General features: G+C 39.5%; 1 protein-coding gene across 1 annotated transcript in view; it reads right to left on the reverse strand.

Annotated features, from left to right (window-relative positions):
* LOC131078558 (phytanoyl-CoA dioxygenase) overlaps positions 1–16,620 on the reverse strand; it is an 83,510-nt gene that overhangs the window by 29,478 nt on the left and 37,412 nt on the right. The window contains exons 4-5 of the mRNA XM_058016283.2: positions 3,173–3,241; positions 2,807–2,925 (exon numbers count right to left, since the gene is read on the reverse strand). Coding sequence (XP_057872266.2) covers positions 2,807–2,925; positions 3,173–3,241 — 188 coding nt within the window. The remainder of the gene's footprint in view (positions 1–2,806; positions 2,926–3,172; positions 3,242–16,620) is intronic.

A 16,620-nucleotide genomic window follows, 5' to 3' on the forward strand; every position in this document is an offset into this window, starting at 1 on the left:
GTGAACAACAATGGTGAAAATACGAATAAATCTCTGGAGGTAATTCTATGACAAGTGGTGTGTGATTGTGATGATGCGAAGAGAGTGATAAAAAAGGATGTGCAAAAGGGGTAAAGGTTTCAGACACAAAGAAGATGGCAATGGAGGGTTTATACAAACTTGGAATGGTTGTGAGGAGGAAACTTAAGGCTTCCAAATGGAAGGATAGGGAAACAAATATGATGGATGGAAAGAGAGGGAGTGTAACTATACGAATTCCATGGGTGATGCTCAAAGCTCATTCTACCAATCTTCAAATCTACAAATCTTTAATATTTTACATTCTAGCTCTAGTGTTCTTTGCAAGTTTCCCTGTTGTTGATGGAAGGAATGGAGTTCATACCATTCTCAAATTGTCTCATTGTCTAATAGAGGAAAAGACTTGGCTTAAATATTATCATGTCCCCTTTTAAAAAATAGTAAGTTCAGATTGATTATTAGCCCATTTTATTTTCCCATGAATTAATAGTAAATTATAGGGAAAATAATTTATTTAATATTTAATTTAGTCCTGATATTTCATATTTTATGGGACAATTAAATATTAAATTTAAGATTATCAGCAAGTGGGGAAGTTGGAAATCTCCAGGTGCATTTGGCATCTATTTCAGATTTATATGGAGCATCTTTTATGACAATTGTCATTCAATATTTTCAGCTAATGATTAACGAGTGATCTTATTATTTTTTATTAAATTTTCCCTACAAAACGGGGCATGGGATTTTGGGCACCCAAGTTTAGCTTGCAGCATATAAAACTTGAAAAATATTTCATTTGGGATCATCATCTTATGCCAATTAATCTTCTGGAACACTTTGTGTTCAAGTTTTTTCTATGGAGGAAAACCCATAGGAAATTGCAATCAGTAGACGAAAAACCCAATGGTTGTTAGAATCAAAGGACAAAAACTCTTTGGTTCTTGAGATCATTCTCATTCAGGGATTGCATATGAGCCTCACAGATTTGCAAGACATTTCAGTTATTCAATGTGTGTTTGTTTGTTGTAGGTTGCAGGTGAAGTATGTGTAATTGGAGTGCAGTGTTTGTGTCAATTTGTTGTTGTGTTGTTTGCTGCTATAGGATTCCTTGCTGCAATTCTTTTTGTTATTCCTGATCCTTTCCAAGAGCTAGGAATATCAAACTTTGTTGTGGAGAAGATCGGAGGGTTTTTAATGTTTTGTTGGCAGTGTGTCTCTGACAGGGTGTGAATCAAGCATTGATATTGTAATGACTTTCACATCTTATGCTGTAAAAATCATAATTATATCAGTATAAAAGTTGCATGAGTTTCTGGTTTGATTTGTGTAAGTTTGGGTGTTGACTAGCTAGTTTTATTGGTGTTGTTTGGTGTAGTTTGATGAGGTTTGTTGTTTATGTTCAGATCTTTTATTACCGTTGAAAAATCTGATTTAGGGCATTACAAATATAAACCCTTATTAGGTTTTTAGTCAAGTGACTGAAAAAAAACGTGGAAACAATTGGGGTACAAAGTGTTAAGTTTAATGATCAGATTAGATAGAAGATAATTCAATCAATAATGCACAGCATGTACCCTGGGAAAACCTTCCAACTTGAAGGTGAAAAACCCAGCAACAAATGTCCTTTATTATATTAGACAAGATATCAAGATGTCTTATACAAAATCCGCTTCACTCCTTGAAGCTAGATGAAAGATGCAATTCTCATTAAATGAAATGCACTCTGCTGTGTGTGTCTATCCTTCTAAGATGATTCACGAACTGCTGAATGTATGATGCGAACTGCTGTGAGTATACAAACTGCTATGAATGGTATTCGATCTGCTGTAGATGGTTATCGAACTGCTGAAGGTGTATATTCGATTCAATGCCTTTGGAGAAAGAGAGAACCGATCTATATGTACCCATACATGGGTGTCTTCAAGCAACACGTTCATTCCAAGCAAAACGTCTTCTTATCAAAAGTCAGCTCTACTCCAATCGATGTGACTTTCTCCAAGGGTGGCAGGTTATATAATTAGTTATGTTTTATTAACAAACCACTTCATTAAATTGCCAATATAAAATATGAAAGTCGGCAAGAAATATATTATTTAAATCGGTGTACATAAATGTCTAAGGCCGATAGGCCACTTAGACATTTATGTCGGCCTGAAGGAATCCGACTGAAGCTATATAACACTAACACAAAGGGGACAAGAAAACTCATTTGTTTCTTTCTAAAGGGGGGCATTGGTGATCCTATAAGCTCAGCAACTCAAAGTTTCCAAGGTGATCTAAGTTGGGTTCCAATGATTTAGACTCTTTGCAACATCATTCTATGATCACTAAGTTGTTCAAGAACAAATAAAAGTGGTCCAAAAACAAGCTAGGGGAATGGACGTTAAAGTGAGTGCAGAAACATAAGGTGGATATTGTGAAATATGCGATTTCCAATCTTACAACAATATTCTTGAAAGTTGAAACAACAATAAAGTAGTATCGTGTCTAAAACTTCCTCAATATTTTGTTTACCTACAAAGTACTTATCCCATTTTACACATTAAGCATGGCACATGGATATGATCCTTTAACACAAATGACTGGATATCTCTTTGTTGTTTGAAAAGTATTGCCAAATCTAATAGATTAAATGTCATAAAAAAAATAAAGCTTTTTGTTTGTGGAGGTGCATGTACAAACGTACAATAAATTTGCATTGTCATTAAACCAAGAGAACATAAAATACATAAACAAGGATTTCACTATACTACAAAGGGGATGATACCATGAAATTCATATTAATTACCTTAAAGATATACATAGATTGAATGATCGTTGGCCTCTTGTAAGACAGTGATGCAAGTGCATTTGCAAGTTTTGCTGAACAGCAAAACTTGGAAAATACTGGGTCCAACTCATGTAAAGCTGAAAATCAGACATCAGAATTTATCATCATGCTTCAATTAACAAATCAATTCTGATAACTTGGAACTTCTAAACCATGAAATAATTGGAAAACTTCAGATGCAATGTGAGTTTTTGACATTGAAAGTTTTACCTCAATTTAAATGATTCCACAACAAAAATCAAGAATTTATAGGATTCAGGGCCATTGTTTGTGATCAACAAGGAAATGATGTGTATGCGGAAACATTATTAAAAGGCGACATACCATGACCAACTTTGTTTACTGACAGCTCCTTGGGCTGCTTAAGTTTGCCATCGTTGTCAAATGCCCTCTCTGCTAAACATGTTAATGGAAACTTAGTAAACTAATACTAAACAACAAATACTAGATATATGTCTATAGTGCCTTGTAGAACCAACAAAGCTAAGAGATCAAAAGAAAACAAGATAAATTCAGAACAAATGCAAAGATGACAAAATTTAAACAAGCGGATATGAACTAAGACATATCTTCACTAACTTTCCCCAAAGAATTGTATAAACCACCAGACCATTTAGTATATGTTAGTTTCACAAGTCCACACTTTCTATCTTGTATGCAATGGGTATCTACTTCCAGCCCCAACAAAATTTAAATTATATATTCCTACACAAGTAGATCATTTTTCTACTCATAGCATCTGCAAAAAGAAATTCCAATGTAGACGAACTGATAAAAACAGATGGATACGGATAAACTTTGGTAAGATTAATATTTTTACTTTAGCGTCTATGGGCTCTGAAATTGTGAGAGAACTCTAAATTGGTTCTACCTTGGATCACAAGATATCTACATTTATTTGAACTTTACATGAATCGTTGTAATGTCCCCTTTTGGGATATTCTTATATCTTGCCCTAAGAAAATCTCAGTTTCAATTAAAATACAAAATGCAATATAGTTAGAATTATAACTTTTGCCAATTAAAATGTTTTTAGCAAGATAAATCCTGGTTTAGGTCCTGCAATCATGTTAGACAACATTTGAAATATATATCATAAGACCAATTATTTCTATAACGGTTAGGGATCCAACAACATATAAATGCATACATATTAATAATCATCTTAATCTATTTAGAATTTTAGATAATTCATGTAATAACTATTTAAACTTTAGAAACCAAAGCATCTATAGTCTATTTGCCATAATCACCATAAGAGGGGTTGGAGAAGAAGCACAACAAGGCACCCAACATTCACCACAATATCCATCCAACATGAGGTGAGCTACTTAGAAGGGGAACCTGTACCTGCTCTCCCAATCATGGCTCCACAATAAGGTGCCCAGAATGTTCATCACAACTAAGCCCAAGGGCGTGGAGCATCCAATCAAGACAACTCAACCCCTTGGCCTCAAGTGGCAAGAACTCTTGTCCATCCAACATGAGGTGGGCCACTTAGAAGGGGAACCCATACCTACTCTCCTTATTGAGATTCCTCTCTAATCCTTACATGATGGCTTACAGGAGACTCAATTGAATAAATAAATAATTATATAGATTAACTATTTTATAGAACATCCACATGATAATGAGAGCGATGAAGCCGTTGCAGGACACTTCTACGGCTAGGGCTCCGCAAGGATGGAGTTTTTCTGCAGGTGGATTTCTATGTGGTGGGCGTGATTCGTTGCTACGGGATGCTTTTGCGGTTAGAGCTCCGCAAGGATGGAGGTTTTCTGCGGATGGGTTTCCATGTGGTGGGCATGTTTCTTGGGCTTTTGTGGTGTGTCAAGGTAACATGCTAGAGCAAGTTGTTGCTCCCGAGCGAGGATGGAAGGATCAAGGCATCTTCAACGATGTGGGCAGGGGTAGAGATGCGGAGCAAAAAGGTCAAGAGCTATGGCCCCCTAGCGGGTTTAGAGCAAGAGAAGGGTGCTCAAAATGGAGTGGGAAGGGTTTGGAGCAGGATTAAAGGCCCGGTCTTTTGGCAGGGTTTTGTTAAAAGGGCAATGATTCAATGAATAGTGAGCCTCCCATAGCCAAACCTATCATTGTGAGTCTGCCAAAGGAGGTGGGGAAAGAAGTGGAACATAATGAAAGGGTTTTCTTAGGCTTGGGGCTTATTGGGCACTTTAGAGGGCTTTGGCCGAGCTCAAGTGATCTTCACAAATGGATCTTGGCTCATTGGGAACCTATTTTGGAAGGCTGTGTTCAAATTTAACCTCATGCTCAAGGGTTTTTTTTGTTGTTTTTGAAAATGAGGACAGGAGTAAGATCCTTTGCGACAGTCAGTGGTATTGGGAGGACAATCATCTTGGACTTTGAAGGAGTTGCATTCAGATGTAGGAGATGCTTCAAAATAGGCCATACTGCTGCCCTTTGTGATAGGCGTAGAGTGGAGAGATCAGCTACTTCATGGAAAGAAGTGACCCCTCTTCATTATACGGTGTAGAAAGTGGATGAGAAGCACAGAATCTCTCAGGTCTTGAGTGAAGAGATTAGAAATAGTGAAGAGGAGATGGAGACCACAGAGAGCTCTAGTTCATCGGAGTGCTTGGAGATTAATAAAGCGAAATCAAGAGTTTCTGGGGCTGTGGTGAAGGATGGTGGCAATATTGATAGTTGTGCTGATAAGGCAGGTAGAGACAGCCCTCAGAAGTTGGGGGCTATTTCTTGTTCGCAGAAGGGGTGCAGCAATGCAACGGAGACTAATGGGGAACTACTATGTTTGCAAAGTGCAAAGGTGAGGGGGAAGGATATGTTGGGAGATTCCAATTTGAAGCTGCTGAAAGATGCGGGGGGGGAGGGAGGATGGACAAAGGTTAAAAGGAAGAAAGAAAAGAGAGCAAAGGAAGAAGGTTTCAGTATGATTCTTCGCCCTTATGAGAAGGGTAGAGTCGAGTCAGTAATGTAACTATTGACCTACTTTGTGGTCAAACACCTCTATGTGTTTTTAATTTGGGGAGGCGGCTCCCTGGATCTAGCCCCACCTGGTTTGGGCCAGTTCAAAAACCCGATCTCTTAATAAAATCAACAGTTATTACTGACCCAAAAAAAACTTTTTTCATTTTAACTATAACAAAATATTGAAGGATTATATGTCAAATATCATCATTATATTGCATACCACAAAATGATTAGGACACGAGACTGCTGTATTTTTTAATGCTAAAGCCTATATCAAAACTGATCTCCTTTGATGAGTACTAATTAAATATAATGATTTCTGATCCTGCTCTGTGTAATGTATATAAATGTATATCCAAATCTGCTCTGATATGCTATATCTCCCTAATGCCAGTCCATCCACTCTTATTATTATTCTTTTATATGCTTATGCCACTTGAGGAAGGGGTGTAATTCTATTAAGGGAGGGGTTCCTTCTCAACATACATGTCTTCTAGTTAAGACTCTTTAATACATGATTGCTGCCATCATAATCTCAAGCACTGTTGTAGTTGGCATAAAACGCATATTGTTACGTTTGATAATTTTGGTTACCTGACAATGTATTAATTAATTGTATTAAGTGGGTTGTCACTCTTAGGTTGTTATGTGTTGGTTGGTTGACGGTTGTGTACCTCTCAACAACCGTCAGTTCTTTAAATATGTCGTGTACCGCCAAAGAAGTGGTACGGTATAGTCGGATCTATTGTAATCCTTGGCTAAACATCTCTAGTCTCTTCTCTATAATAATTGCATGTGCGAATAAAGATATATTTTATTGTTGTGTCCGGTATGCATTATCAAATACATTATTATTTCATGCATTTAATTTATTAGCTGTAGCAGTAAACATTTTGGCATCGTTGCCTTAAAAGAAATCGGGTGAGCCTTGAGTGATTCATGTCCGTAGACCCCATTAAAGGTGAGAAGAGGCCACAGGGTGGTCAAGACCAAGCGATTGGGTGATCCGCCGACCCTCAGCCGAAGGGAGCACAGAGACAAATCAAGCCTGGAGGTACCCAAAGTGTTGGGACTCTGGAAGTGGACGTATAGAGGACGCGCGCATGGATGAGAGTGCAAGGAAAGCATCGAAACGTAGCGGTCGGAACAGTCCACCCAGGTTTGGCCCACCTGGAAGTACTCGAGTGTTGGGGACGCTAAAGGTGGACGTGTAGAGGATGCCTGTGTAGCCGAGAGTGTAGGAAAAGCACCAAAACATAGCGGTCGAAACAGTCCACCCAGGTCTGATACACATGGCAAATACACACGGTACCTTCTGAGTGAAAACAATGGTGAACACCCAAGAGAAATAGAAACTGTCGAAATTCACGAGGGATGGATTAGAAGACCCCGTACAACATTGCAAAACATGTATAACCATTTGGGAAGCAAATGGCCAAGACGACTAGGATTACTGGTTGAAGGCATTTCCGACCACCCTTCGATAGATGGCAATTGATTGGTATACCGACCTCGACACCCAGTAGAAAACAAGATAGAATAATCTGAAAAAGGCCTTTGAGGACGAATTCAAACTCCTAAGGGATGATAATGAGATCATGGCCGAAATCTATAATACCAAGCAAGGGAAAAATGAGAGTGCACCTGCTTACAACTGTAGGCTCAAAGAACTGTTGAACAAGATAGAGAACCAGCCAGCCGACAGGTTGAAGAAGAGGTGGTTCGCGGAGGGATTGATACCCTCACTGCGCAAGAAGATGAAAGTAGTGCCTCCATCCTCGTACACCAATGCTTACAATCGGGTGATGGACATCAAGAGTGAAAACAAAACCTCCTCCTGAGAGAAGAGAGAGACCGACAATGATGAGAGCCCCGAAGGTAGCAGTGACGAAGAATCCGAAACCGTACAAGCCCTTCGACGGGATATGTTGAGAATGATGAAAGAATTGATGGCTGAGAAATGAATCAACAAAGAAGGTAATGAACTATGGTGTACTAAGTGCAAAAGTGAGGGGCACATGAAAAGTAATTGTCCTAGAAATATGTTTTGTGAAATTTGCCAAGTGTTGGGGCATTCAATCAAGGAGTGCCCGTACAATTTGAAGATGAGAAGTACACAAGTACTCTTCACACGGGGAGAGTCCAGCCCATCGAAATCACAGGAATGTATCGCTAAGCGGTTATGGAAATCAACGAGGGTGAAACCAAATACAGTACAACTCTAGAGGACGTCCTATCATACAGTGCTGACAATGTAGTGAATAGGGACACTTTGCGAGAGATTGCCAGAACAAGAAATACAACGTACAATTATTGTGCAAATGGTTTGGACCAAGTGACCATGAAGACACCAACTGCCCGAAGCAGAAGGGTATTAATATGCTGGACGTGGAGGAACAAGAGGACACAGTTTTGGCAATCACGAGAGCACAAACAAAGAAGGTGATGTATTCAAACTCTGGTACGGAAAATGAATGAGTCAAAGTAGAACAAGTGTTGGCGAAGGAACGAGTAACATCCAATGGAATTACAAGTACGTCATTGCGAGAGTCAAAAAAGAACAAAGTCCGACAGGTGCCACAAACAACCGTACCCATCAAGGTAGCAGACCTTCAAACTATGCCGCAATTGAGAATGGCAATTGCCAACAGAGTCAGTGATGACACAGTCAATGTAAGCCACAAGAGGAGGAACTGACGGGAAAACCACCACCCGAAGAGAATGAGGCTAGCGATCCAATGTTGCTAACGGTGAGCATCGTGAAGAAGCCAGCTGTTGTGGAGATGGACATAATGGGCCAAAAGTTGACAAACACCATAGTTGATGGAGGCTCCGGAGTAAACATAATGCCAGAAGACACCTAGAAATGTTTGGGGAAGCCAACACTCTGGCCGCCAACCTTCCATTTGGTAGGTGCTGACCAGCACGACATCCAGCCGTTGGAAACATTGATGGCACAAAAAGTAATGATTGGGGCACAACAATTTTTCTTGGACTTTGTAGTCATCCCATTACAAAAGAAGGCGTACGATGCACTCCTCAGGAGGGGATGGTTGATTACTGCCAAGGCAAATCATAATTGGAAGCGGAACACACTCTTGATCGAGAGTGATGGGAGGAAGCACATCATTGACTTGAGGAACCAAGCGGTGAGTGAAGAACTGGCATCCTCCGACTCAAAGTCTGAGGGTGGAGAGTTTGGTATGGAAGAAGAGAGGAAAGGCATGGAACCCAACGATGAAGGGGTTCTTGAACTGGAAGATTGCTCTAAAGATGAGACAAGTTCCCTGAATGGACTATTCCACTAGCCAATGGAGGATTACGAGGTATTTTCTTGAAGCTACAACCCTTGGTGAAGGACAACCAATGAAAGCATATAAAGTTATGAGGGATACATCTAACAGTACGAAGAGCAAAATATGTAATGTGGAATGTACAGGTACTTGTGAAGGAAAATCAATGTCACAGGAAATTTATAGAGAAGCTCATACTCCCAACTTCCCTATACGGCAATTTCAAGTTGCACCCATACCACAGTTTCATTCTGCACTTGTACAACATTATGTACAATTTCAGATTGCACATGTACAATAGTCTTAGTTTGCATCTGTAGGGCGACATTGTGTTTCTTGCACCCGTATGGACTCCCTACTATTTTAAACCATGGCAGCTTGTTTCATTCCACACCATACGACGTTATGTTCCTCCCGTACGATACATCCTTGGCCACTCCATACGGTGGTGGCATGCAACTGTACGATCACATCCATTGAATTTTATACGGCAAGGTGGTGATCTCCACGCTAGGCAAGTTGTTCTTGAACACATACGACAGGAGCAGCTAGGTGACAGAAGACTATTGTACGAACCTGTACGGATTTTGGTAGACAAAAGGGTGCCATACGAACAAGTATGGAAGAAGCAGGGAATTGGCGGGAGGTGATTGTAGATGAAGCACCGTACGGACCTGTTGTGACCTTTTCACACATCACCCCATTGCTAACGGGGACCCCCTCTTTGTCGGCTTTCTGCGTTGTTAGATTAGGGCTTTGGTTGTTTAGTGGGCAATTTTGCGTTTTTCGTGCCCGAGTCTCGGAGTTTTGATCATGCCTAGTGTCGTCTAGGGTTTTTGAAGTTATAGGATCAAGTTGCAAACATTGATATTTTAATGATCCTAAGTTTTTGCTAAGTGTAAACCTATTGAGCGTTAACGTGTTTTTAAACACGCGCATCAGTGATTTTAAAGTGCCAAGGTATTCACAGACCTTTTGGAGTTGTTTTCTCACTCCTAAGGTAATATTTAAGTTGGTTTCGCACTTTATTCCAATATTTTCCCAGCGTTTCGCTCATATTTTTTGGAAAATTAGTCAAGTCCAGTTAAATTTAATAGTTGCTAAATGATTTTGAGTGGTTAAAATGTTAAAATCCTAAGGGAAATCAATATTCCAAAGGTTAAAGGGTCAAATTCCATGCTAGAGGTGCTTTTCCCCTCACATTCCAGACTACCCAACCCATTCCCCCACTCAAAATCCATCCTACACATGGGTTTCCCCTAAAATCCATACTGGCTACTATTTTCCCCCACTGTTTATCCATACCCAAGTCGAATTTCTCCTAGAAGTGTTAAAATCTGGCTAAGTGTCAGGATTTATCCAGACTACCATCGATTTTCCACCAAGATTTTTGTGACAACTAAGTGAGGATTTTTGTTTGGATTTTTATCCAGACAGGGATCGAATTTCCCCTGAGAGCATTTGTAAGGATTTTTGTCCGGATTTTTATCCAAACAGGGATCAATTTTCCACTTGGAATATTTTTGAAGGGTTTTTTAAGTCCGGATTTTCATCCAGACTGAGGTCGAAATTCCACCAGGGAGGTGTTTTCCAAGTTAAGTGAGTTTTGAGTGTGGATTTTTGTCCAGACTGTCATCGAATTTCCCTTGGGGGTGATTTTTTGCAAATAGAGTGCATTTTTGTCTGGATTTTTGTCCAAACTCATATCGATTTTCCCCTAGGAGGGTTTTTGTGTGCATTTTGATGAAGTTATGCATGGATTTTTGTCCAAGCATGGGTCGAATTTCCCTTATGGGGTAAATTTTGGCATTTTAATGATTTTTTAAGGGATTTTTCAATCCCAACCTATATCGATTTTCCGCTGGAGGCTTATTTTGGATTTAAATTGTAATATTTTAATAAATAAAGCCCCATTTAATTGCTTTTAAATAATTATTAATGATTATTTAAAATTTAAAAGCAAATTTAATAACTTGCAATAATTATTTAATGTTTGAACCTTCTAGAAGCAAGTTAGGTTTTCACCAAGCAAGTATTTATACAAGTGTTTTATCCCACATTGCTTGTGTGATGAAAGAGAGAGGTGAAAGCAAGTATATGAGAGGAGACTTAGCATTATTTTATTATTAAATCTGCCAGGTGTCTCCATGAAAGCGATTTTTCTCCAAGTTAGGCGAATTTTTTAACAAGGCGTTTTTGTGAAGTGTGGGATTGAAGATTTATTTTCCTCCATTTTTTCCAGCTTGCTGATCTATTCCCCTTGGCTGCCATTAAAGACCAGTTTCAGAATTTCAATTTTGCTAAGTTTGGCGATTTTTTCAAACTTCAGCATTTTTTGGTGAAAATTGGCAATTTCATGTTTGGAGACTTAAGCAATTTTTCCTCCACCATTTTTGCTTGTTGTTCAGACCTTCATTGCTGCAAATTGCTGCCATTAACAACATTTTTCAGAATTCTGAAAAATTCGATTTTTGCTAAGGAAGGTGAATTTTTGTGTTTGGGGTATCCAATCCCAACTTGGGCGATTTTTCAGATCGCAGCCATCCTTCTACTGCAGATCAAGGCTGCCATTGACATCAATCTTCAGAATTCCATTTTGGCACCATACTTGGGAAAAATTCGATTTGGCTAAGGAGGTGATTTGGTGCCACATTTTGATAGTTTTCGTGCATGTTTGTTGGCTGCCATCATTTCCAGCCTGCTGATTCGCTTCAAATCTGAGGTTTGCTTCAAATTTTGACCTCCATTAATAGCCGCCATTAATTTTCAGACTTAAAAAGTTTTTATTGCCCAGCCAATTCTAACTTAAACATTTAGCATTTGGAGGTGTTTTATGGAATTTTCTGTGCATTTTTTAAACCATTTTATCGCTGTTGCAGGTCTGAAACTCCATTATTAGGCGGTTGTCCTCAGAAATTTTCATTTCCAGCCACCTAACCAATTTTGGCAAATTTGCTTGGAGCTGTTTCCTTAGCAATTTTTCATCATTTTCAGGGATTTAAACCACTTTGCAAGGTGCTGGTAAGTCTGAAGTATCCAATTTTTAGACTTGTCCTTAGAAAACTAAATTTTACCAGCCATACTTACATTCCAAAAATGATTGTTTTCATCAATAGAATTGATTTTTATTGATTTTATGCACATTTTGAAGATTACAACATGTTTTAAAAGTCTGATTTTCAGGTTGTCTTCAAAATTTTTGACCTCCATTGATGACTTCGGAAGGTGTCTTCAGACATTCATTGTGTGAAAACACAACCTTTCACACCTTTCCTTAGTCATCATCAATCCGGTATACTCCTTTGCATTCTAGCTTGCATATTTTCTAAACATAAAGAGGTATAACTGAATTTTATAGAAGGCTTCCATGCCTTAGTGTTGTCACACTTTGAACTTAATTGCTAAAATTTACCAAGTGTATGGATTATTTTCCTGACTCCATGCTCTAAATTAACTAAATCTTTAGAAAGTCAGGAATTTTATTACGAATATTTTCCTAAGTCTAACTTCGAGCTTCGTACAGGTGCGATGTCAAAGTCGGGATACAAGGAAAGAAAGAACTGCTGAAGACATTGGAGACTGGATTTTATCCAGAGTTTAAGATTTCATCCAGATGGAAGGAGATCGCTGATACAAACATGCATTTCCTGGACTTCGACCAGATGCAGCGTCGGATGTTCGAAGTCAGAGATCAAGTTCCTTCCCCAGCATATGTGAATATTATGAAGAGTGGCATTTTCCATGCAGTTGGATTTCCACAGTCCATACAGTGTAGTGAGTTGATCCTCGAATGTGCATGATGTTACGATCCGCTCACAAGAATGATTAAGAGTCCTAAGGGCGTTGTCATCGCCTACCTTGCTAAGGATGCCATTGCTGAGGTGTTCGGAATTCCATGCGGAACAGACAAGAAGGATGTGACCAAGGAGGATTATGCAAAAAGATACACGAAGAAGATGGGTGTATGTAAGAATTTAATTAACAAAGAGTGGATGATTGAGCCTAGGTCTTATCATTCCAAGGCTCCCAAGACACTCATGTGCATAGATTTTAAGGAGGAATATAGTGATTTGATATTCCTACTCAACAGAGTGATGGGGATGCCGTAGGGAGCAATATTTGATGGATGGATGTTTTACCTCATCCCGGATTGTCTTAGAGGAACACTAGTGAATTGGTCCAAGATTATAAATGACAATCTGGATTTTTAGCTGAGGAATGTAGAGCGGTCCAAGTCATTCGCCATGACTTCTTACCTGGTGTACCTACTTGCACGATTTGTTTCATACAGAGGATTAATATGCAAAGGTGAAGTAGGGAATGGACAAGGACAATTCAAGAGTTATGAATGCTACCCCTAGCTGAGCATGCATAGAATTGAAGACTATAAGAGAGTGAATGATGCATTCACTATGTACATCACACGAATGCTGCAAGGCGGAATCCACAGAAGATTGTCCAAAGAGGCAACCGAGTTAATAGAAAAGTATGGATCATGGTATATACAGTTTCCCACTTTCACATACCTCAGGATTCATGGGTTTCAATCTGAACCCTACAGACTTCCTAGGTATCCAACCGACAGAATGATATTGTTGGAAGTGGTGAGACAACTTCTAGAGTTTGATGTTATCCAGAGAGAAAAGCACAGGACAGGAATGGCATTCCCTATTTCAGTTGAGAAGACGTCAGAGGTTTGTTAGTCCGCCATAGCCGCCAACACTGCGAGTGAGGAGCTTGCATTCTATCGATTTGCTACATATAAGAAGAGAGAAAGATTCGATCCAGACAAGAAGGTCGAAAGAATCAGAGGAGAGAAGTTCACTCATAAGATTAACATAGAAGATTATTGGGCTAACCTGATGGACGAGCAAGCAGTGAAGAGAAGAATGTGGTCCAGAATGTCAATGGATTTCATGAGGAAGTGTGGACTTTTCCTCATTCCTGATCAAGTATTAGATGATAGAGATCATACACATCCACAGTATGAGAGTGAAATGAAGAAGGCAATCCTATTGCCTAATTGGTCAGAGTCAGAAGAAATTGACCTGAATATATTGATGAGAGAGGTCTTGAATTTCTCCCGCCTATGGGTGGATATACAGATGAATAAATTAGTTGACATGGGTGTTCCCTTCACTTATGAAAAGATGAAGCCGGAAGTGTCTACTTCCAAGGATGATCAGAGGACTATCAGAGATGTCAAGATTCATGTAGACGAAGAGAGTCAAGCTCCCAAAAGAAGGAAGAACACGCCAGGAGAAGTTAAGGCCAGAGGGAAGAAGATTGAGGATGTGAAAAATAAACAGAAGACTATTATCACTCCACTTATCATTCCTTCACCCCCTCCCAGTGTCTCATCAATCGAAGTGATTGAAGTAACAGAACAGAACAAGGAGACTCAACAGTGTTCCAACACAGTGATACTACCAGAGAATACTCAGGAATTCCATGCCATAGCGACATCTGCACCTCCTGACGAGAATAATGATCAGCCGGAATCCCCTACTGTCCTTTTGGATGTTAGTTTGGGAAATGAAGTATATGATTGGACCAAGGATAATCCTAATGACAATGAGGATGTTATCTCGGCATTGAAAGGACTTGATTAAGAAGTGTGTCTTGATGATGGTATGGAGATGGCTGCTATTCTTGAATGGCTGAGGAGAAGTATGGAGAAAAGTAAACAAATGATAGAGGTACAGCCTATTGATGATATTGATGACTACCTAGCTAGGAGTGCTAAGAAGAAGGAGCCCAAGAGAGTGGAGATTTTTCGCACATAGCTAGAGATGAGACAGGAATGCGGATTGCATAGATTGTTGTTCCTATTGCAGGCATGACAGCGAACATTGCTACTCCTATGGATTTCTAGATCACTTCAATTGCCCTTGGTCGTACATCCATAGAGCAGGAATTTCAGGAGGTTGGTGACAACCTCCAGGCAATCAATGCAAGGTTGGATAGAGCGGTTGCGGAAAATGAAAGGTATAGAGCAGGGACAAGGTGTGGAGATCCCACCCTTATTTCCCCTATTGCAGTTGACCATGGAATACATTCACACTGCGAGGTAGCGAGAGGTACACACTCAGAGGTGGAAAAGTGGATTGAAAGCACAAGAAAGCAGGCAGATGATTTCCTTACTCAATTTGTCCATGAATATGATAAGACAACGATGCTCGTATTCAGAATCCAGTATTTGGAGAGAGTTTGGGAAGAATTCCGACCCATTCAAGACAAGACTATTCCACGCCTCCAGGCATTGAAGAAGATTCCTAGTTCCACCTTGGTCAGCGAGAACATTGTGCACAGTGGAGACAGATATGATTTCCATGGCTGGTATTGTTCACTAGCCGTGAAGAAATCAACTTATGAGAACGCCTAGTCAAGTTGTATGGAGATGGAAGGATTAATTCAAGACATTCAGATGACGATCCTTGCCTCGATTGAGGAATTATTGGGTGTTGATGTTAGTGATGCTAGTGGTTTACACTTAGCCGAATTAAGAGACAAGATGAAATTTATGTATTTTTGCCAGTTGGACTCTTTGAAGAAGAGTCAAATAAATGACTTGGTCTCTTTGTTAATTCATGTTCATAATTCGCAGAAGCTCATGCCAGAATGGGAGAACACTTTGAATGCTTGCTCGGATTCATTGGATGTGATTGATTTACAGCAGGATACCTTGCCTAGCAATTCCATGGAGGAGTTAGATTCAGTATTGGCTAGATTCTTGGAGTATGCTAGGAGAGAGAGAGATGCAGGGAGGAATCTTCTAGAAGAATCCCTATATGATGACTAGGTATCTTTTCATTGGGCCATATGTTGGTGGCACCATTTTTTATGTAACCCTAATTAGGGCAATTCTAGGGTTTTGTTGGCATGATCTCGGCCATTGATCTTAGATCAATCTGGGCCATCCATTTTTGTAAGAGACTCTATATATGCCCCTTTGTCTCTCATTTGTAAGAGAGTTTTTGTAGAATTGTTGGTATATGCTACAGCTATTTGAATCCTAATCATTGTTCAATTGTTAGTGATTTTGCTCTTCAAGTGTTGTATTTGCATTCATGGTTCTCAATTCCTCCATGTTAGATTAGAATTTAGATTAGAATTTATTTTCATGTATGTTAGATTGAGTGGAAAATTTGTTGAATTCATTTGTGTGGAATCCTTAATCCATACCACTAGCCTCTTGTCGCTGGTAAGTGCGCCTTCTGTGGTCAACTGGAATTTGTGTAAGCATAACTTCAACTATTACGCGTCCGTTGACAAGCATCAACCTGGATGGTGTCTATGTTTGATGGTGATAGCCTGAAAATCTTTAAGTATACCTTAGATGATTGCACTAAGCTTGTGTCAATACCTGATTGTGAGACCTTGCCTGGTTTGATTCCATTGAATCCATTCATCATTTCCTACATTCCTAGGATTAGAATAGAAATCCTGAACCCTACTCTTTTTCCCCCTTTTTTAGTAAGAAGTAAATCCAGAGCCTTATTGATAAATCTTAAGTTGTCAGCACACCTA

This window comes from Cryptomeria japonica, chromosome 8 (assembly GCF_030272615.1).
Source record: "Cryptomeria japonica chromosome 8, Sugi_1.0, whole genome shotgun sequence".
Lineage (NCBI taxonomy): Eukaryota > Viridiplantae > Streptophyta > Pinopsida > Cupressales > Cupressaceae > Cryptomeria > Cryptomeria japonica.